Here is a 24,228-nt window from a genome sequence, read left to right on the forward strand (position 1 = left end):
TGTGCTTCTTAGACGACACCTTGCTGCTCAAAGTACTGCTTAACAGGCCTTGCCACCCTCAAGAAACTGGAAATTATACATTCTGATCAGCAGGAAATCAACGAGGAAGGATTTCAACATCTCACCTCCCTCGAAACACTACGCGTTAAAAAATGCCACAATCTTCAATCCTTACCTGAGTTGAAAAACCTTGACCAGCTCTACACATTGGAGATAGAGGACTGTAGCAATTTTCAGTCATTGTGCAGCTTTGAGGACTTACCACTCTATCTGTTTGAGTTATCAGTACATCGATACCACGCTGATTTTAAGGAGTTGCACAATGGAACTGAACGGCGGACCACTAATTTCATTGAGTTCATAAGTATCGATTAATTGGCATGGTTGATGAACTATAGATTGCCAATTTAATATATTTCATGAGATATCATCTTATACACTTCCTCTTTTTCGTCTTTCTCAATTCCTCTACTTCAATTTCTGCCCACATTCTTCATGTCATCACCCACATTCTTTCACCGCTCTTGTCACGCCCCGATCTAGGAATATAATAGTCGCAAATCTCTAGGATAAAACTTAGAGAAAATACGAAAGCCCAAAGAACAATCAAATCTTAAAATAGATTGACATAGCGGAAATGGTACTTAACTTTTAGAATCCTTTCTAAGTGACTTTTTTAATTCGTGCAAAATAATAAGTCTTCATGAACTAAATGCCCAGCAAGTAACCCACTCCACTATAAATATATCTAATGACAAATATCAACATGTGATACATATAGTAGTAGAAAAAGAATTATAATAATATATATAAGCCGTCTTGAAAAATAAATAATTTTTTTTTGACTCTTATACTAAATTTTAAAATCCAATATATGCTAAATTAAAATCATAAATCATTCTCATTATCTCATATTGAATAAATCAATATAACAAGGAGTGATCTATATAAAAGTGTACTATCATGAAAATCAAATTATAAATTATTTATAATATCTCAATTTAAAGAAATTAATTTGCTGGTAAAAATGTATTATCATAGAAATCGAATTATAAATAATTCATAATATCGCAATTTAAATAAATCAATATTAAACAAATCAATTTCTGCTAAAAGTGTAATATTATGGAAACCCGCCAAAACCAATAAAATGTCATATCGTCTCTTTAATGGATACTCTAACCCGTGGGCACATCGCATTACCTAGTTACAATCGGGATGGCGTTTGGGACTTTTTTAGATAGCCAATTCATTTAGAGTCACAGTAGTTACTCTGCGGTGCCATATCGACTTTTCCACTAGCCGTTGAGAAAGATTAAGAGTTATCAGGATAAAAATCCAAAATTTTTTTCCCTAATCCCGCTAGAGTCACTTGGTAATAGCACGTCGCAACGTTACATCTAAAAATCTTTTCTTTGGACTTATCTTTTTGAAAACAAATTGAGTTCCAGATCTAACTTTTATCGTATTCAACTATACTGATTCATTCTGAATCTCAAGTATCAAATTCCTCAAACATCAAAATTCTCAATTCTTTAAATACAATATATACATGAATAATCCATAAATCTAAATACTATTGTTTTCTCTAATATATATATATATATATATATATATATAAATCATTCTTAATAAGTGAACATTTGGTCTTATAAAATTACACATCTCAAAATAATATTTTACCTATAATCATCTCAAAATCTTTCTTTTTAATAAAGATCTCTCATATTTTATTTACAGAAAATAAAATATATTAGCATAAAAATCTCTTCTGTTATTTTTTGAAAATAAAATATAATATTAACTAATTTCAAAAATCTGGAAATTCATAAAAATTGGAATATTCCTAATTTATATCCTATTTTCTGCAATAAAGATAAATATTTAATATTTTCAGAAATCTAAAAATATAAACAACAAAATCCTTTTTTTATTCCGAAAATAATAAATCTGAATTTTCTGTAAAATATAAATAATCTTAACATCTCTAATTTTTCATTAAAAATCCTTAAAAATAACAAATCTCTTAATTTCCTATAACATCATCATATATTTATTATTTATAAAATTGAACAACATATGAATAAATAAAAAAAGATATTTTCAATTCATCAATTCTATTTTAATATAATAAAATTTAAGAAAATATAAGTGGGAACTTGACTTGATCGCTCCATCCAAAAATAATTTAATTTTTGCATTTAAATCGTAATCTGTATTGATTTTGATGCCCTCTATTATTGTCTCTCTTTCTTTTCTTCCCTATAGAATGATAAACTCTTTTCTCTCTATTCTCTATAGGTTTTCATCTATATTTCTTTTTTGCTTTTTTCTCTTCTCTCTCATTAATAATCTCTTTTCTTTCTCTAATCTCTCTCAAGAATGATCTCCTTTTCTTTTTTTTCTTCTCCTTTTCTCCAAATTGCTATGATGGCGCTCTTACCTACTCTCTTAAAATTGCATGTAGGTTTTCTTGTAGGCCCCTTTTTTTATAGTTAAGATTATAATAACAATTGTAGTAGAATAAGGATTCCAATATATTAAAGATATATCTAAAGTTTTAATTTAATTTAATCAAATCCCAAAATATGAAAGATAAAAATAAAATTTCTCATTGGTTTATTTCTATTCTATTTATTTATTTATGTTTTAAAATTTTGGGTTGTTACAACTCTATTTCTAGTTTCCTACCTATGCTCATATGCAATTAGATATAGTTTCATTCGCAGTGCTTCTATTTCCTCTGTGTACCTATACAAGGTTTAGATATCTACTGTAGCTCTAGTCAAGTTCCACACTAATTTTGTAGGATGAGCTCCTCGCAACTAGCATTGCTGCAATTAATCTTCTTATTGCATTCAAAATAAATATAATTTTGGCTTTGTAAGGTTATGCTTGCTTCTATTCCTCTTGCTATCAAAATATACTACTATCATCCTCCTTTGCTGCTGTTGTAAAAAGTCAAGAATGTAGGATTACCATGTGTTGATGATTTCCGCCAGTTCTCTGCAAACATTTATTACTTCTATAAGAAAAGCTCACTGTGTTGATCATTTCAGGCAACCTTTTAACTCTGGATTGGACTCCTGCTATGTTTGAGTGATTGGCAGGTGTGCGGAATAAATACTTAAGCGCAGTTGATCCGAAAGTCTAGCCCAATCCATCCGATGATCACCTGGATGATTGAGTGGTTAAACAACCAAGGTTACTTAAAAGAAAAAATAATAATTACTGGTTAAACTGGTTTGAGAAGTTCAATTTACAAATTTTGTACAGTATGGGCTACATAAAATCTAGTTTTCCTATTTCTTAATTTTGATTTAAGTATATTGAACTAGGGTAAGAGAATATGATGTTTAATTATAATATATGCTAAAGTGTAACTATTATTTCTGATGTGATGCGAAAAAGTGAAAAAGATATTAATTTTAGAGAAAAATAAATAATATATAAAAATAATGGACTAAAATGCCCTTTGTTTTAATAATATAAATATTATTATTAAAATAATTAAAGCTTTTTAGTTACTAATTTTCAGACTTTAGATGAAGCAAATGGGCTTACATATTTTTTTTAATTTTTTAAAATAATATAAGGTTGATATTTTATTTTGAATAATAATATAACATTACGATTTTTTATTTTCTTTTGCTTTTTGGTTTAAGCCGGCTATATTTTTTAAATATTATTGTGTACTTAGTTAATTTTAAAAAGAATTGGACAGAAATAGATTTATTTAAGTGGAAAATTATAGATAAATTAGAGAGTGTTTGAAATAGAGGTGTAGTTATTAATTTGAGTGACATGAAAAAGTAAAAAAATTAAACTTTTTAATAAAAATTGAGTATGTGTCATGCAAATAGTATTAAAATATTATTATTAAATTTATAAAATATAACTGGAAGATCTATTTTTAACTCATATTAAACCTATCAGTAAATTATATTAAATCTGGCATTGTAAGCATCGTGCCAGACGTGATTGCTGGATACCTGGCAGGCTGCCAAACAACTTATAGATTTCTTTCTTTTTTCAACCTTTTTAATACTTGGGTATGATTTACTAGCCCATTGGTGTTTACCAAGATAAAATGATTCCCGTTGACAATATTGCCCAAGGTCAACGCTATTTCGTACCAAGCATGGGAAAGGAATCAGCCTCCCCATTTTGGCGCCGCAACAGGACCTTCCCCCCAACCCCACCCCCACCCCCCGGAAGGAAAAAAAAAAGAAGAGAAAATCTCATCATCACTTGGTTGGTCGGCACGTAGTTGACTAATATTTCCTTAACCTTCAGCAAAAGTCTGTGCTGCCATATCTTCTCCCTCTTTCATCTCATTTTCTTTACGCGCGGTTTCACTTTGCGCTTGCGGAGCAGGAGATCGACATGGCTGCCTTTGCAAATTCAATAGTACCGATCTTTGGATCTGCTGCTATCGGTGAGTTGCTGACCAGACTCAGCTACTTGTTGCTATGGCGGAACTTGTTGGACTCCAGCGTCCTAGACAAACTGGAAAAGCTGAAAGAAGTACTAATAAAGATCAACAACGTCGTTAAAGCAGCTGCGGGGAAGGAGATCAAGAACGAGAACTTGATGCAATGGTTGATGCAGCTCAAGGATGTCGCTTACGAGGCGGACGACCTCCTCGATACCTTCGAATACCGATGGCTCGAAAATCAGGCCGACGAGGACGAGAAGGTGATCAGTTCCTTTTGCTTCCTCTCTTTTGATTCCTCTGATACTGTTCCCAGAAGTTATATCTTCCGTTTCTATCGCGAGGACGTTTAGCCTTGTTTAGTTTGGGTTTAAGTCCTAAATATAATTAACTAGCTTCTCATTTCTTAAAAAAAAATGGTATTTAGTTTTGAATTAGGGTAAGAGTGTAATTATTATTTTTGATATGAATGTGAAAAATTAAACAAATGCAGTTTTGGACAAAAATAAACAATATGTAAAATTATTAGATTAAATACTCTTTAATTTTAATGATATTAGATAAAATATTATTATTGAATAAAATTAATTAGTTAAAGTTTAAAAGAATATTATAAAATTTATATTTTTAAAAAATATTTTATTGTGAGTTTATGCGCTTGTAAGCCCAAAGCTTTAGACTTAGACTTACAAGGTTATATATAATATATTACTCTTTTTTTAAGGTTGAAGACCAATGAGTTAATTTTTGGTTTATAAGATCGCAACGAACTATAATGTAAATTCTTTTTTTAGGTTCATGCATAAAATTTTTAAGGATAACTTTATACATACCTGTTGTGACAAATTAAGTAACACTTGCAAGTGCACGAATCTATGGAGTAGATCGGCAAGTAAGGTATCGATCCCACGATGACTTGTTTGAAAATTTGAAGTGTTTGAAAATCCTAAAAATAATTTTAACCTAGTTGGAAAATAGGTTTAGAGGATTTATGGAGAAAGAAAACCTTCCTGCAATTTTTTTAATTAAATATGAGAAATAATGTCTTGGAATCCACTTGTAGATAACACATTTCTATTAGATAACATAAATCTCTTCTTTTTCTATGATTCACCAAGAAATCATCACCAGTGGATCGAAAGATTATCTTTACATGAACAATTCAATTTTTCATAAAAATTACGTTCTTTCTTCATTTTTAGAAAATATGGAGTAAGAATTTTAAATCATTAGATGAATCCTTTTTAAGAAAAACAACTAATATCTAAATTCTACAAAACAAATTTAAAGTAGAAGAAAGAAGAACCTATTTAGCAATTAAGAACACATAAGAGATTTAGAATGAAAGAAATATGTTCTCAATAAGCTTCATCCTCAACTTAAATAAAATTAGAAATTTATTTTAATAGTTAATAACACAACTTGAATAAAAATAAACATGAGATTTAGCACTAGAGAGTTGCAGAATACTTCTTTCGAAAACAAAATCCAAATCCAAAAACAAGAGATTACGTTAAAAGAAAATTAGAATATGAACTTTGCTGACTTACAAACATTGAAATTTCTTCGAATGTGCTCTATTGTTGCCAATTGAATTGAAACAATTGTTAGTTTAAATGCTGAATTTTAAATTACAACTCCTCAAAGAAAAACTTAACAAAAAATACACAAGAAAAGATATTTTTCTCTAGCTCTCAACCCCTCTATTTATAGACTTCTTGGAGCATGAAAATTTGCTCCAAATCGGTTGAAAATCTGTTGTGATTGTGTTTAAAATCCGCTAAATATGTGCATAAAATCTGGTGAAAATCTGTATGAAATATGTTAGAAATCTGTCGCATTAGGTAGGTAATTTGCTTGGCTAGAATTGCTGCTCAAATAGGAATTTAAAATTTGTTTACTGCTGCAATTATTGCTGAAATTGTGCCTGAATTGGAGATGAAAATTTGCTGCATTAGGTAAAGATTCCTTGTGAAAATTCTGCAACTTGATAAAGATCTAATTGTTGAAAATCTATTGCTTGATAAGAAAAGGAAAGAATTTTGACTCATTTTGATTTAGATAAGGAAGAAAGTAATTAGTTGATCATGGTTTGACTTAAGCATGACTTGAAAGATGAGAGGTAGATTCAGTTGGTTAATAGTGGGGAAGCCTAATTCTGATTTGAGTCCAAATTTGATCATTTTTAGTGATTAAATGAGATTCCATTGATCAGAGATCTACATATAACTAAAATATATTAATTAATTAAAATAAAATATTAACATTTAATAATTTGGGCATAACAAATATTATAATTATGAATTCCATTGATTAGAGAATTTATGTTTGGTTATCAATTATAAATAGGTATGTTAATTTTTCTTATAAAACTTGCATAACTTTATGATGCGAACCGGGTCAGATCGAATCACATCAAGGGGAGATTGAGCTCAATGGATTGAGTCTAGTTATCTTATTTATTTATTTGGTTTAGTTAGAATCTTAGTAGGTTAGGATTCTATTTAATTAGCTAAATCCAACTTTATATAGTTTCAAAAAAATATTCGTAGAATAATATTACAATAGCTGGATAATATCACTAACCTCTAGATCTATATCTTTGATATTCATGACTTCTATGTATAATAAAACAAAGAAATATCTCAAGAAAGATAAAGAATGATGATTTAGCTAAGTCATGCTTATATGCATATCATGTTTATCTTTAATATAAGCTAATAAGGCAAATCCTAATGAAAGTTGGTCTAGGGTTAGCCTCTGTAAATATGTGAAGTGCAACCCTAATTGATTATGATAGAATGAATATTGAGTTAAGTTTATTTACCTTACATTACTTATCATACTTATCTTTTACTATAGCCGTTAGATCGTCGTTATCTTTTTAGGAGTGGATCATAGCCGTAGAACCTCCAACGTTTTCAAACCCTAGCCACCACCTTCCTCCAGCAGCCACCCTACCCTATGGTCATCCACCACCACGCTTGACCTTTAGCCACCTTCTGACGACCGTCGCAACGTCGGATATTTACCGTTTTGTTATATTCTGACCTATCTTCATTGTTTTATTTTTAACTTTTCATCTTGACCTTCGATTTAGGTGAAATAGAGTCATTAAAACCCTAACTCACGAGACTACTATCATCTAAATTTTCATAATTTTTTTGACGTCCGGATCAGTCCAGATATGGTTCGTAACACTTTATCACACTCTTTATTTGTGATAAAATTTTATGCATAACTTGTCATATAACTTACCTTATATAAGATTTGATTAAAATATATATAAGTGAGTGTTTAATTACAAAATATATTTAAGACAGTCCTAATTCATTAATAAATATTTTATGCACAAACCAAATGCTACTCAAGGCTGCGGACATATTAAGTTATTTGCGTACTTACTAAGTCTGCAACCCTAAGGTAACATGACTACATTTTTTTTTTCACGGCTACAACCTTGAACTCAAAACGAAAAGCCGCCGAATGAATAAACTCTCATGGAGAGTTAATTTGGAGACGGTGGCTTCTTGTAACCAACGTGTATTAATTTCAATTTATTTTAAATTTTACATTGATAACAGAGTTGGCAGCCTACTCCAAGCATCCTCAAGAGCCTATTTTCACATGGTGGTGGCATCGAAGATTTGAGCAACATTGCAGGAAGGTTAGAAAGGATTGCTTCTAATGTCGGGAGCTTCGTTCAGTTCTTACGATTGGAGGGGCAGTCTAAGAAGCACACCGTCGAGCAGCGTATTGGTGCTTCGCCGGCATTCCGACATAGTTTTGTTGGGCGTATGAAGGAGAAAGAAGAGATCATCAACATTTTGCTGAGAACAGAGTCATGTGGTGTCAAAAATGTTCCCGTCCTTCCGATACTCGGCATCAGTGGCACCGGAAAGACTACTCTGGCCCAAGTCATCTATAATGATGAGAGGGTGAAGAGCCACTTCTCCCTCAGGATGTGGGTCTGCGTCTCTGACAAACTTAGTGTGTTCAGACTCACAAAAGAGATCTTTAATCAAGCAGGTTGTCATAGCGGTGTCACAAGTTTCAACAAATTACAAGAAATTCTCAAGAAGAAACTTAACACAGAGAAATTTCTGCTCATCCTCGACGACGTACGAAATGAGATAAAGAGTGTATGGGATACACTTAAAGCTCCACTGTGCAACGGGAATAAGGGAAGTAAGATTTTGTTGACCAGTAGAGTACCAAAGGTCGCAAAGTTGATGGGCACATTGGACCCAATTGAACTGGAGGGATTTCCAAGGGATCAATACCGATCCTTCCTTGCGGAGTATGAATTTGGTGGTGCCAATCTAAAGAAGCATCACAGAGGGAAGAAGTTAGCTTCAGAGCTGGAGGATCTACCTTTGGCTGCAAAGACTGCGGGTGCGCTGCGGAAAGATAAGTTAGACGCCTCTCACTGGGATAGCATTTCCATGGGTGATATATATGAATTGGAGAAGGGTCAGGATCACATAATGGCTGCTCTCAAACAGAAATACCTACACTTACCTCCCCATTTACAGCAGTGCTTTGCATATTTAAACATATATCCTAAGGAATGGAGCTTCAAACGTGAAGATGTGATACAAATGTGGATGGCACAGGGTATGATTTATCAAGATCACGACAAAAGGATATTAATCAAGGATATTGGAAAGGATTATTTTAAGGAATTGGTATCCAAGTCATTCTTTCAGTCAAGTGATGATGATGATCATTACACTATACCTAATCTATTACATGATTTGGCAGAATCTGTTTCCAAAGATGACTGCTTTAGAGTCGAAGGTGATGAGTTCAGGACCATCCCAACCACCATACGTCATTTGTTTATAAACACAAAGCATTTGGCCAGCCTAAAGGAGAACGCATATGTGTTGAATAAGTTGCGAACCTTGATTTTGCGGAGCGATTTCCCTGTTTTTCCTAATGATGCTGATCATCTCCAAGAAGTCATTATACAACTAAAAAGCATTCGCTCGCTGACTTTGAAAAATTGCAACTTGAAAAGGTGCCCCTACAATCTAAGTAGTCTTACACATCTGCGCTACTTAGATCTATCTGGAAATGGTAAAATCAGAGAACTGCCGAAGGAACTAACCAAGCTTTACAACTTACAGACTCTAAATCTTTTCCAGCTGGAGGTTGATAGTATGCCTGCAAGTATGCACAAACTGCTTAATTTACAAAACTTGATTTGTTCCAGCAGAGTGTTGTCAATGGTAGCAGGGATAGGAAAAATGATTCAACTTCAGCAATTAATGTGCCCCTTCCACGTGCAAAATGTTCCTGGATTTGACATTGAACAGTTAAAGTACCTAAGTCAGCTTCGAGGATATCTTAGTATTAGGCATCTTGAAAATGTGAAAAGTCGAGAACAAGCCGAAGAAGCTAGATTATGGAAGAAAATGAATCTTGTTGAGCTGGAGTTACATTGGGGATCCGTTAAAAGGAAGACCAATCCTGAGGTAGAGAATGGAATACTAGAAGGCCTCCAACCCCTTGCAAATCTTAAAAAGCTCCATATCGATGGTTATAAAGGTACCCGGTCTCCAAGTTGGATGGTTCGCTATTTTTGCCACTATGATTTGGTAAGTGTCAAGCTAACCGATTGCAAAGCTTGGGAGGATATCTCTCCCCTCGGACAGCTTCCCAGGCTTCAAGTTCTTGAGCTATGTGAGATGCATGCAGTAAGAGAAGTTGGAGATGGATTTCCCGGTTCTGGCTTTAAATCATTGCGAGTGTTAATATTCGATGACTTGCGCGAGTTGGAAGTGTTGTCCGCAGTCGATGAAGTCGACTTGTTTCCCTGCCTCCAGATTCTTTGTATCTCAAAATGCCCAAAACTAACAATAATTTCTCCACTTCCTCCTACCCTCCAAAGACTTGAGCTTTTTAACGTGGGATTAAAAGAGTTTCCAAAGTTTCTGGCAAAGAAATGGGCTTTAGCATCCTCTTCCTTCCCGTTACCATCATCTCTAGTCACTTTGTCCATCAAAGGGTGTCCAAAATTGCAGTCCCCAGGTGAATGGCTGCTAGAACAGTATAAAAATTTAAGACAATTAGAAGAGTTGACTGTTGATCCCTGTGGTGAGCTTAATCCTTCATTAGTGGAAGCAATTAACGAGTTCATTGGGCTCAGGAAACTTCGTATTGACAGCTGGCCGTCTGAGCAGAACCTTGAGGAGGAAGAGGAAGATCTGAAGTACGAGGAGAAGGATTGTGGTCTCTTGCTTGAATCATTGAAAAGCCTGCAAATAATAAACTGTGTCGTTGCAGACAAGATACTCTCGAAGACTCTCGAAGGTCTTTCTACTCTTCAGTCATTGAGGATAGACTGGTGTTCAGGTCCAACAACCCTTTCCTTTGAGGAGGGGCTGCAAAAGTTAACAAGACTCCATCGATTAGAGATTACAAATTATAGAGGGCTTACATCACTTATGGGCCTTGGTGCCCTCTGTTCCCTTCAATATTTGAAAGTTGTTGGTTGTCCAGAGCTAACTCCATTGTCATCGTCAGGATTAAAAGAGATGGAAGAAGTGGGTTTGTCAGCACTTTCCACTCTCTGCATCGACAACACCTTACTCCTCAAAGTGTTGCTTAATGGGGATGGCCTTGCCTCCCTCAAACAACTGGAAATTATATTTTCTGATCAACAGGAAATCGACGAGGAGGTGCTTCACCCTCTCATCTCCCTCCAACTGCTGCGTTTTGAAGCTTGCGACAATCTCGGCACCTTGCCTGCGTTGAAGAACCTGCACTCGCTCAAAAATTTGGAGATAGAGGATTGCAGCAACTTTCGATCGCTGCCTAGCAAGGAGGACTTGCCACCGCTTTTGGTACATATGTCAGTACGTCGATGCCACCCTGAGTTTAACGACCGGTATAATTTAGATGACGGATCTGATTGACAGACCGTTGGTGACATTCCCCGTGGTCGTTGAACTCATATTGTTACTGTTTTGATTCTTATCGTTATTCCTCATTTTACCATCTACAATTGATATGCAGTCTCACTTTCAGTGCTCTGTTTGTATTTTGACCAAACTAGCTCTGTTTCAATTTCTTTTACTAAGATAGGCTCCGCTCAAATTTATTATAAAATAAGATTTAATTCACTGTAGCTTAATAAAAAGGCTATTTTTCTAGGGTTATAAAAAGGGAATTTGAAAAAGGCTAGGCACACCTCTGGAGGCTATATGAAGCTATACTAAAGAGAAGGGAGTAGAGCTCTTGGAGTTGGTTGAAGCTCGAAGATATTGGATCTACCTCGTGCCTCCTTATTTCAAGATTGAAGAATGTACTTGTGATTGCCTCAAGGGTGATCAAGACTGAGCTACAATCTTAAGGGTCATCAAGATTGTGAACCAAGAACATGAGGTGGTTTATTTAGGGGGAGTCAAGCATAATACTACTGTGACGATTGTGGATAATGACAATCGATTTGTAAGTGTTCTTGCAACCACTAAATTTATAGTGCATAGTTTACCTCATAGAAGAGGTACGTGGTTTTTTTACCCGGTTGATAAAAGTTTTTCCTATGTTAAATGTATTGTTTATGCATGTTTCATTTCCATATCTTAATTCACAAAGGGTTGCATTATTAGGGTTTTTCGTCTAGTAAGGATTTAGAATTTTCATTCTTCAAAACTTATATTTATGCTCAAGAAATGAAGTCAATACTAGCAAGCCATATATAGCATTGAGTGTGAGATTTCCCAAGGTGAACTTGCCTCTCAAGTTCTTCTCCTCTAGCTAGAGGTGATCATATGGCCTAACTCGTCTATAACCAACTCGAGCTCGAATAGTCAATGGGCAGCACGAGCTAACCTTTTGCTTGCCTGGCCTGGCCCAGTAGCTCGCCCATCGGCCCGACCTAAAAGCCCAACCCAAAGTCAGCTAGGAAGCTAGGCCATTAGTCGGACTTGACTAGGGAACTATAGTCCACAGCCCACAGATCCATAGCCATAGCCCACAGGTCCATAATATGATTTACTAATAAAAACAAAAGAAGCCAAGGGCAGACTGGTAGAGGGCTAAAAGGAAAAATAAGAAATATAGAAGAGAAGAATCTTCTTCTTCTTTCCATGGCTGATTCAAAATGTATTGATATATAGACATTATTTAATTCATTCATAATAAATTAATTTATAAAATAAAGAACCTAGACGTTAAATGATCATGACATGATTATGGAATGACTCCATATAAATTATATTGGTGAAAGAAATATTGGAATACAATTTGAGATATAAGTCCAAGAAAATGATCCTTCGAATGTAACAACACTGCATGCTATCAAGTGACTCTAGTAGGATCTTGAAAAATATTTTTAGATTTTCATTTGTGATGATTCTAATTTTACTCAACAATTAAAGAAAAAGCTAGTAGCACGTTGCAGAAGTACCTAACTGTGACTCTAGTTGAATTGGCTATTTAAAAAAGTTATGGACAAACCAAATAGTGACTGATAGTGCAATGTGGCTATAGGACAGAGTACCTATTAAAGAGACAATATGGTATTTTTATTAGTTTGTCGGTATCTAAGATATGGATTTCAATAGATATAAGTTCTATTATCACTCTGATTTATTCAAATATATAAGTTAATACAATATTCATAATTTATGCATTATGGTTTCAATAGCATTGAAAAATCCTACATAATGTACTTATTTTAAGAAAATGTTGTATATGAGTTTATGATCCATTGATGCATAATATTATATATATATATATATATATATATCACTTGTTGATTTTTTTTATTGTTAGACGTATTGATAGATAGAGTGGGATTTTTTACTGAGTGTCGAGCTCATTAAAAATCTAATTTTACAATAGCAAATTAAAATGATTCAAAGTTAGACTCTCTAAACTAAGTTCAAGGCTAGAATCCTCCACAAAGGAATCTATGGATTAGTTTTAGTTATTTTAATTTTTCTTTATGGTCCGATTTGAAAAAACTAGATACACTTATGTATCAAACCCTAAGCACAATTCTCAACTCTTTGCTCAAGTAGAAAATGTTAGAATAAAATTCAATGAATAAAACAAAGATAAACACTAAAAATTTTATATGAAAAAATTCCAAACGAGTAAAAAACTACGGATCCAAACTTGGATCAAACGAATCACTAATATATCGTTGCAGTTTACAAGATTGACTTACAAACAACCTATCGATTTCCATGACTTTATTTGACATAGTCTTAATCATTAGACCTTGCAATTCACTACGTCTTGTGATTGATTTTCAATCTCAGTAACACTTAAAATTGATCTTCCATCTTAATGACCCTTAAGACAAATCTTTTTAATGTAGAAGATGAGTAAACCTCTATTAGTGAAAAGTATTGTCTTTTTAAAAACTTCCTTCCAAAGCAATGATTGACATACTCTAGGGTTAGGTCATCCTAACCATTATATACCTTATAAATATAAGACTTAATCCAAGTCAAATCAGATTTCATAAAATTCCATATTCCACCAAGTTTCGCGACCTCGTTAGAATGGAAGTTGACCCCATTCGAACGACGTGACTTGAGTTCCAGGTGTGTTTGGATGACCAAAAATACCTTTTTGTATCTTCGAATGACTTAGAATGGTTCATAGGGTTCATCCGGATGGCCTAAAACCTGCCTCCGTATCTTTGAAAATTTTCTAGGGTGAGTTTAGATGCACTTTGAATGCCCCGACTTAAATGCTTCAAAACTTGAAAATTTTCAAACCAAATTTCATCAAAACTTATAGATATGCAGGGGTATAAACGAGCCGAGCCTGAGCGAGTCGACTACTGCTCAGGCTTGGCTTGAAATTAATTTCGAGCTTCTTTATTGGTCTCAGGCTCAGCTCACCTTAGCTCGAGTCGAGCCTGATTGAGCCCGAGCCGAGCGCGAGCCTGAAATAAGCCTATTATCAAGCCTCATTCAAGCCGAGCTGGCTCGAGCTGGACCGAGCCAATTCGAGCCTAGCCTATTTAAAGTGAAAAAAAAAGCTAAAATTGAATAACAAATTTAATCTGTAAATAAAATAAAAGCCAACCAAATTGACTACAAAATTTAAAGTTAATCAGTGATTAGCAATCACACCAATTTCAAAAATTTTACCAGTAAATATAATAAAAGCCAACCAAATGAACTTAACTTAAATTATACAAAACCTTACTAAAGCCAACCAAATTATCATACCAATTGCAAAATATTAACATAGATTCATCAAAATTTGGCTCAAAGCAATCACACCAATTTCAAAATTTTTACTAGTAAATATAACAAAAGCCAACCAAATGAACTTAACTTAAATTATACAACTTTACTAAAGCCAACCAAATTATCACACCAATTGCAAAATATTAACATAGTACCATTCATCACTTGCTAAATCCAAATTATCACACCAATCCAAATTTTGACATCCAAATCATAATCTATCACTTGCTAAAAATTACCATATAAAGTATTTAACTTATATCTTGCCAAATATTACAATAAAATCTAATAGCATGCCAAATATTACAACTAAATTTATTTGACACTCTCAAGTCTCAACACCAAAAAGAAGCTTCATCTTATAACTAGAAAAAAAAACAACTTAATTGCAGCTTAAACATCATTGCAACCAGTATAAACAAACAATGATGGAAAAATTCAGTTGTTAATTAACTTAAACATCATTGCTCTCAATTCAAAACATTTTTAATATATCCTTGCCTCTTCTATCATCTATGCAAATGAAAATGTTATACAAATGAAAAAGACATACAATGTATGATACCTAAAGATCAAACTACATTTGGAATCTTCACAAACACATTTTCCATCTCCGATACCTAAAGAAAATAAGATTATAAAAAAGAAGTTAGCAATAGTTTATAAAAGCATAAAATGAGAAAAAATTATTATGAGAAGTATATTACACATACCCTAGATGAGCTGATTTGTTTTTTTGATGATTCTCTAATCCAATTTCCTCCACATATCAAAGCCTCCACTGTCTCGGAAGACAAAGAGCTTCAAAAATTATTTGGAACTCAAAAAGTAGAATTCACTTTCAGATCTTTTATTTAAAGCTTCTTTCACTTTCCATAAATCAATCAAAAATAAATTTGCAGTAGGATATGAACTTCCTAATATAATTTGAGTAACATCATAAATTTTTTTTAAAAATTCACGGACTTTTGCAACTTTAAACCAATCATCTTCTAAAGGTAGCCATTTGTAATTTGCATCTCTCGTTGCATATTGCTCAAAAACTTTTTAGTACACAAAAACATGCTCTAACATAACATATGTAGAATTCTAACGAGTTGCAACATTCAAAGCTAAACCCTTAAAAGTAGGAACAGAGAGTTGTCTTGCAATTTCACCAAACTTATATATACGTGAAGGACTCTTTTTTAAGTAACACTTGCATCGACATTTTCAATGACATCTTAAATGACATGGATCCCATCTTGAACAACTAGATGTAAAATGTGAGCACAACATCTAACATAAAAAATAAGCCCCTTGAAGTACAATTTATCTCTAATAGTCTTAGCAGCAACATCATTGGCGGAGGCATTGTTTAAGGTAATAGTTGATACTTTATCCTCTATTCCACAAGCAATTAAACAATCAATAATAGCATCTGAAATAACAACTCCAGTGTGTGGAGGTTCTAATTGACAAAAGTTGATAATGAGTTTTTGTAAAGTCCAATCAGAATTAACAAAATGAGCAGTCAAAGATATATACCCAATATTTTGATTTGAGGCCCACAAATCTGAAGTCAAACTAATTCTATCCGTTCATTTCAAAAGCAATTTCACTTCTCCTTTTGCAGATTCATATACTTTTATGACATCACTTTTCATTGTGTTTCTAGAAATCCGTTTATAACGTGGATTAAGAACCTTCAAAAGAATATTGAACCATGTATGCTCAACCATATTAAAAGGATACTCATGTACCATCATCATTTTTGCCATTATTTCTCTCACCATATTTTGGTTGTATCTTGATGAAATAGTTTTGAGATAATTTTCTTCTATAGTTGAAGCCCCAATAACACTAGATGCAGAAGCAAAAGGGATTTTTTTTTGTCCTTTGCCTACCAAACCAATGCAAAATTTCACATGTCTTTTTATGTATGAAGTGACGTCTTGCTTAGGAACATTAAATAATGATGGGCAATTATTACACTGATATTTTTCTACCTCTTCTCCATTTTCTTTCACCTTAACCCGCTTGACATACAACCATACATCAAAAGTTCTTCTTCTCCCTTTCTTTCATTATCCTCTTCACCAATATCAATTCAATAGGTTCACTTTCACTAACAGCATCGGAAAGATTCTTAGTTACTGACTCTGACATCTACATAAAAAAAAAAAATAAAAAAAATAGAAGTACTGCTTAAATTTTTATAATACTTAATTAGTACAAAACAAAAATAGATATGACAGATACAACAATGGACAATTAATAGAATAAAATAAATTACTGCCTTGATGTCCATAATTGGAAAACTTAGGAGTAGCAAAGCAATTTAATAGGCAATTTGTAAACTCTATTCTAACAAACATGACAAATTAAAGCCACTGTTCTACAATTAAAGCCATTGTTCTACTATAGATCCTGTTCAATATGTGGGAAAAAAAATGGAAGCCTAACTCATGCAGAGTTATCTATCTTTCTTCTCACCAGTGAAGAGGGCATGCGGGAGTTATCTATCTTCTGCCATAGACCCTGTTCAATATGTGGGAAAAAAAAATAGAAGCCTAACTCATGCAGAGTTATCTATCTTTCTTCTCACTGGACCCTATTTTTTGTATCTTAGATATTATATTTAGTTCAAATCAATGATTGTAAATATAAAAAAAAAGTCAATAAGTAGGGATTTTGATACCACCAGAAACAGGAAAAAAATACTCTAAAGAAAAAAATACTCTAATAGAGGAGGACGATAGAGGATACCTCTTGTCGGCCGATGGAGGAGGACGACGCGGCGACGGCGGCTTGGAGAAGGAAGGTGAGGCGGAGCTTAGAGGAGACGACTACCGCGGGTCCGTGGCAGCCTGACGAGGCAACACCGCGGCAGCTTGAGGAGACGACTAGCACAGGTGCCGACTATCGAAGTTCTGAACTGCAGACTGCCGAGTGCCGAAGAAGGAGGAGGAAGAGGTGGCAGTAGTTTGAGGGGACGAGCATGGGGAAATTAAATTTGGGGCAAGGGACAGGGAAGGGATGTGGGACTTACATTTGGGGATTAGGATTTTCTAATTTAGTTTTATACCGAGCCGATCGAGTCGAGCCTGAGCGAGCCGACTTCAGCTCAGGCTCAGCTCGATATTGATTTCGAGCCTCTTTCAATGGCTCGGGCTCAGCTCAGCTCTAACTGAGCCAAGCCTGACTCGAGCTCCAGTCAAGTCGAGCCTGAGCCGAGCCCGAGCTGCTCGATAAGCTTGACACCCCTATAGATATGCTCATACATATATATAAAAGCTCTTAGAATATTTTATACATATTTGCCAAGACTATAAGATCTAATAAGATTAGTTGTTGTTAAAATTTATAAATCATCTGGATATTGTTTTAGTTGGATTATTATTTAAATTAAAAAATTTGACCATATTTTAGTTATCATAAGATTTTAGTTTTCATTGATTTTAATTTTAAATTATTTTCTCGAGTTACATAGCATATTATGTCTCTGACGATGTGGTACAAATTCTTAACTGTGTGGTACAAATTCTTAACAATCATGCCCAAGAAGCTTTTTTCTACCTCAAAAATATCTAGTGCTCGAGTGCCAGGGGTGCTCATGCTCAAAGGGGAACTATGAAAAACCTTCGCCCAAATGGAATGAAGCTTCCTGGAGCGTCTAAAGATCTATGGTTTTTATAATGAGTTATGGGATATTTTTCCTAATATTTTTTAATAGCCGGGTATGACTTCATTGCACTTTGGTGTTTGACAAGTTAAAATGATTTTCCTTGCTGAAGGTAGAGGTAATCATTAGGCCTAATCCATCCAAACCTAGCCCAAATCCACTTGATTTAACTGGGCTAATTCTGGCTTGACCTGTGCCTTAAATGATAGTGGGCGGCAAAGGCTAAGCCTTTGTCCATCCGGCCTGGCCCAAAAGCCCACCCGCTACGCCTATTCATGGTTTGACTCATAATACATGTATATTCTTATAATTCTTTTAGTTCCATATTAAATATTTAATAATATATAATGTTTAGATATCAATATATAATGTTTCCATGAAAGATAACTAAAATATCACAATAAATGCTTATTATATTTGGCCTGATAAAATATAATATTTTTTAAAAATCGTGAATACATATTTAAGTTCGGTTAGCAAAAAAAGTGTAGCCCAGATGCGCCCAATAATCACCTCTAGGTTAAGGTTAAATCCCGATTCTGTTGGCCGGAGCCGTCAGAATTGGTTCTGTACGAAGCGTGGAAGCCACTTCCAAATAACAATCAGCTGGCATAGGTGCCAAGTTGCCGTTACAATAGATTTTGATGTCTAATCTTGCAAACAAATAAATAATATTCATTTATCATCATTAATCGAGGATGCGTGCATTCCATCAATCATCAATCATCAATCGACGTAGTTGACTAATTTTTCTTCAACCACCAAAAGTGTTTGGTACCATCTCTCGTCTCTCTTCTGATCTCTCTCTGTTTCTCTGATTCTCTCTCCTTTTGTCTTTCACTTTGCGCTCGCCGGGAAGGTGATGGAGCCAATAGTGGCGGTGTTTGGACCTATTGTTGTGGAGGAGTTGGCGAGTAGAATTCGCTCCTTTCTCGGAGGGCAGCACGAGCTTCACTCTGATGTCAAAGAAAAGCTGAAATTGCTGAGTAAATTTCTCCTAAAACTCCAATGCGTTGTCGAAGTAATTGAGGAAAAGAAGAATCAAAACCCATTCATGGTCCAATGGCTGGAGGACTTCAAGAAGTTGGCGTACGATATGGACGACCTCCTCGACACCTTTGCATACCGAGAGCTTGCACACAACTGTTCTTCCAGAACAAAGAGAGCTCTACGTAAGATTATCAATATTGTGCCACTCAACAACGGGGAGTTGAGTGATCTGAGCAGTCTCGTGAGGAAGTTAAAGCAACTTGACGATGATCTGAGGGACTTCATTAAAGTAAGAAAATTGGATGGAAAGTTCAAGAAGCTTTGTTCTAACTGCAATCTTCCCGCTGGCACACCAAAGAAGAACAAACATAGTTTTTTGGGGCGGAAGAAGGAGAAGGAAGCGATCATCAACTTCTTGCTGAACACGGAATCGCACGGTGCCACAAATATACCCATCCTTCCAATTCTCGGAGCCGGAGGGATCGGGAAGACTGCTCTTGCCCAGGTAGTCTACAATGACGAGAAGGTGAAGAGCCACTTTTCCCTCGAGGTGTGGGTATGCGTCTCTAACAACTTTGATTTAGGCAGGATTACAAGAGAAATGCTAGATCAATCATACTGTTCTTACAGTCATATTGGTGTTGACAATTTAGATGAATTACAATTAATTCTAAAGAAGAAGCTAAGCTCCGAGAAATTTTTACTCGTGCTCGATAATGTATGGAGTGAGACTCTTAGAAAAGTGTGCGATATGGTTCAAGCATGCGCTCCACTATGCCATCAAAATGAAGGAAGCAAGATCTTGTTAACTAGCAGACAAGAGGAGGCTGCGATATGGACGCAAATTGGGGAACCTATCAAATTGAAGGGTTTGCCAATAGATGAGTACCTCTCCTTTTTCTCTGAGTGTGCATTTGGTGATGCAAACCCAGTGGAGCATCGGAGCTTAGCAGAAATTGGGCAAGAAATAGCTTTCAAGTTGAAGGGGTCGCCATTGGCTGCGAGGACAGTGGGTGCATTGTTAAGAGATAAACTAAACGAGGATCATTGGGAAAGAATTCTTAAGAGTGGCACATGGAAGCTAGAGGAGTACCAGCATGACATAATGCCAGTTCTCAAATTGAGTTACCTATATTTACCTGTCCATTTACAGCAGTGCTTCGCATATTTAAGTGTAACTCCTAAAGACTGGGAGGTACTCTGTAGTAAAGTGATAGGCATGTGGATGGCACATGGTATGATCTATCCCTCTGATGGGAATAGAATCGAGGATGTTGGGGAGTATTACTTTAAAATGTTGATATCCAAGTCATTTTTCCAATCAACTATGAAGGAAGATGTGTATAGTTTACATAATTTACTGCATGAGTTGGCAGAAACTACTTACAAGGGTTACAGCTTTAGAATCGAACATGATGAGATCAATGGAAATTATGAAATCCCATCGACTGTAAGGCATTTGTCTGTATCAACTAAAAATCTTGGCGGACTTCAGGAAAATGCGTTTGTGCTGAATAATCTGCGCACCTTGCTTTTTCTTCGCAATTACGACGCCAGTTTTGATGATGCTAATCTGCGTGATGTGCTCAAACAGCTAGCAAGCATTCGGGTGCTCAGTTTAAGCTACTGTCGGATGAATACGCTACCAGGCAATCTAAGTTGTCTTATTCATCTTCGCTACTTGGATCTCTCACACAGTGGCATTAAGGAATTGCCAGAGGGTGTAACCGAGCTTTACCATCTACAGATATTAAATCTTTCCCAGCTGGAGTTTGATCAGGTACCTGAAAAGATGAACAAACTGATTAATTTGCGAAGCTTGATTTGTTCTGCTGGAGTATTGTCAAAGGTAAAAGGGATTGGAAAAATGACTCAGCTTCAGGAATTGAAGTGGCCTTTCTCCGTCCAAGTTGTTCCTGGATTTGATATAGGACAGTTAGGAGACCTAAAAGAACTTCGAGGATCTCTTTGTATCAAGAATCTTGAAAATGTGAACAGTGGAGAAAAAGCCAAAGAAGCAAGATTAAGTGAGAAAGAGAATCTTGTCGAGCTGATGTTACAGTGGGGATTTGTAGAAAGGAACACCAGCCCTGAGGTGGAGAATGAAATATTAGAATGCCTCGAACCACATCGAGATCTCAAAAAGCTGTGTATCGATGGCTATAAAGGTATTGGTTCTCCAAGTTGGATGGTTTGTAATTATGGACTCGATAATTTGCTAAGTCTCAAGCTAATTGATTGCAAAGCTTGGGAAGACCTTCCACCTCTCGGACAGCTTCTCCAGCTTCAGTTTCTTGAAGTAAGTGGGATGCATGCGATAAAAAAAGTTGGTCCTGGATTCCATGGTTCTAGCATTGTAAAGGGGTTTCCATCATTACGAGAGTTGAAATTTGATAGCTTGCCCGAGTGGGAAGTGTGGTTCTCTGAAGTCAACTTGTTTCCTCACCTCCAAAATCTCCGAATCTCAGAGTGCCCAAAACTCAGAAGAATTCCGCCACTCCCTCCAACCCTCCAAAGACTTGAACTTTTCAATTTGGGCTTGAGCAAGTTCCCGAAATTTCTAGCAAAGGCATGGGATTTACCATCCTCCTCATCATTTCAGCCATCTTTAGCCATTTTGACCATCGAAAGGTGTAAAAAGCTGCAGTATCCTAGTAAATGGTTGCTAGAACAGTATGAGATTTTAAAAAGTTTAGAGGAGTTGACTGTTGTTCCCTGCAATAAGCTTGATGCTTTATTAGTAGAAAAAACTAACAAGTTCGCTGGTCTCAAGAAACTTTGCTTGCAGCATCACCCTTTTATGCAGGAGGGAATTGGCTACCTTCCATAATCCTAAGAAAGCCTGGAAATCTCTAGTTGTGGTTGCTGCAGACATAGTATTCTTGAAGCATCTCCAAGACCTTCCTTTTCTTCTACCATTGAAGGTGGACAGGTGCCCATCTATGGCGACTCTTTCAATTGCACAGGAGCAGCAACATTTGACAAACTTTTTTCACTTCTCTCCAAGTACTTAAGTATGCAAGTATCTACAATATCATTTTCAATGCTCTGTTTCTTCTATCTGCTTGTGTAGTGTTTGCCATTCGCAGTGCTTATCAGTTGATAATTTGTACAAGTAAATTGAACGATGCATTGACACTCATATTGCTTAAAGCTTTCCATTTTGTAATTGTTGCAGTCGACTGTAAGCCTTGTATACTGTAGATGTCGTTATTGTTTTGTTTTATTTTTAGATATTGATTTTGCATGCAAATAAGGATCAATTCTCTACATTAATGAGATACTCCATGTTAAAATGTGTAAGGTTTTATATATTCTAAAAATGTGTAAAAAATTCACAGAAACTTGTTATTGATTATCTTGTGGCATTCTGGATACACAGTTTAAACTTTTAGAGTAATTGGTTAGTTAACACTTAATTTTTGGATTGTTGTACTCAATCATAGAGGATCTTCGGGTGGGTTGGATATTGCTATAAAAATTACTATATATCATAATAGGCCAAATATAATGGACCTCCCATAGAAGCATTTTAGTTAGCTTTTATAGAAACATACTTATATAGTGGTATACAATTAATTAAATATTTAATGTGAGATTGAAAAGTTATAGAAATGAGTCAGCATAATAGGTCAAACCAAGCAAATCCGGTCTAGCTCTAAGAGTTCCCCAATACTAAGGTTACACACCTTGAGCGTACACTTCTAATCATGCTCCTCTCCTTATTTCTCTTGACCGGGTGCTCAACAAGGTTAGAGGGCATTTTAGATTTGAGATTTTCTGGCTTGAGTATGATGAGTGTTGATAGGTCATTGATAGTGCTTGGTCTAAAAATATCCATAATAACTCGGGTCACAAGTTTAACCATTCCCTTGCTACTGCTAGAAGAACCTTGGGTAAGTGGAATAGAAGGTGTGTTGGGAATCTGGATAAGCAGCTGGCCAAGGTGAAAATCCAAATTAGAGAACTAGAGCTTTTTGATTCCTTGGGCCTTGCCACTAGTGTTGATAGGTTGAAGCTCGGGGTTGTATAATCCTGCAAATTGCCCTAAACCGCCAAATTAATACCTTGTAGAGGCAAAGATCTAGAACCAATTGGATCAATAATGGAGATCTGAATACTAAATTTTTCCATATCACTGCCACCATTAGGCATAGGAAGAATTAGATTAATGGTATCTTTGATGAGGTTGGGGTTAGGGTTGAGGATTAGTCTTGTATTAGACCTACCTTTAACAATTTCTATTGAAACCTGTGGGACAATGATCATATTAATAGTGTTTTTCTTAGTCACTAGCCCACTCCCCCTTGGGTTGAGTAGGCCACTGCTGCCTTTCTTGAGTGCCCGATCACTTGTGAGAAGACTAAAAAAGTTTGGTGGGCCATGTCTTCGAACAAGGCCTCTAGGCCTGACAGATTTCAAGCTGACATTTATCGAGCCTATTGGGATATCACTGGGCTGAGTATCTCTAATGTTGTGTTACCTACCAAATGGGGCTTTACTTATATTACTCTAATCTTGAAAAAAGATAATCCTATACATGTTAAGGATTTTTGCCCTATTACGCTAGCAATGTTTGCTATAAAATTGTTGCTAAAATCTTGGTTAGCTATGCTCCCTAGCCTCATTGGCAATGAGCAAGCTACCTTTATGGCCGGTTAGAATATTGGGCCCAAGAGTTAGCTCACTCAATGTCTAAGGATAGGAGCAACTACCCAATGATGTTAATCAAAATTGACATGGAAAAGGCATATGATAGGCTCAATTAGAAAGCTATCTTAAATACCTTCTCAGCTCTGGGTTTCTCTAGTAAGGGGTGTAGTTCGGTCAAGGGTTGTATTGATTAATGGGAGCTTATCTGAATGGTTTGTGCCTCATTGTGGCATTCGGCAAGGAGATCTACTCTCCCCCACCTT

The 24,228-nt window shown here is 35.3% G+C and overlaps 2 protein-coding genes across 2 annotated transcripts; both read left to right on the forward strand.

Moving 5' to 3' along the window:
* Nucleotides 1-4,342: 4,342 nt before the first annotated feature.
* LOC140802134 (putative disease resistance protein RGA1) lies at nucleotides 4,343-11,358 on the forward strand. Its single transcript, XM_073157570.1, has 2 exons — nucleotides 4,343-4,698; nucleotides 8,020-11,358. The coding sequence occupies exons 1-2, from the start codon at nucleotides 4,387-4,389 to the stop codon at nucleotides 11,356-11,358; spliced, it is 3,651 nt and encodes a 1,216-aa protein (XP_073013671.1). The 5' UTR covers nucleotides 4,343-4,386.
* A 7,826-nt stretch (nucleotides 11,359-19,184) lies between these two features.
* Nucleotides 19,185-22,437, forward strand: LOC140802135 (disease resistance protein RGA2-like). Its single transcript, XM_073157571.1, has one exon. The coding sequence runs from the start codon at nucleotides 19,185-19,187 to the stop codon at nucleotides 22,140-22,142; it is 2,958 nt and encodes a 985-aa protein (XP_073013672.1). The 3' UTR covers nucleotides 22,143-22,437.
* The last annotated feature ends 1,791 nt before the right edge of the window (nucleotides 22,438-24,228 follow it).

The sequence above is a fragment of the Typha latifolia genome, chromosome 15 (genome assembly GCF_019914945.1).
Source record: "Typha latifolia isolate L0001 chromosome 15, TyphaL0001v2, whole genome shotgun sequence".
In the NCBI taxonomy this organism is placed as follows: domain Eukaryota; kingdom Viridiplantae; phylum Streptophyta; class Magnoliopsida; order Poales; family Typhaceae; genus Typha; species Typha latifolia.

What these genes read in the sequence shown, in the direction of transcription:
- LOC140802135 (XM_073157571.1), top strand. Translation starts at nt 19,185, where the DNA reads ATGGAGCCAATAGTGGCGGTGTTTGGACCTATTGTTGTGGAGGAGTTG.
- LOC140802134 (XM_073157570.1), top strand. Translation starts at nt 4,387, where the DNA reads ATGGCTGCCTTTGCAAATTCAATAGTACCGATCTTTGGATCTGCTGCT. An exon ending in AGGCCGACGAGGACGAGAAG is followed by an intron (nt 4,699 to 8,019) that starts GTGATCAGTTCC and finishes CATTGATAACAG; the next exon opens with AGTTGGCAGCCTACTCCAAG.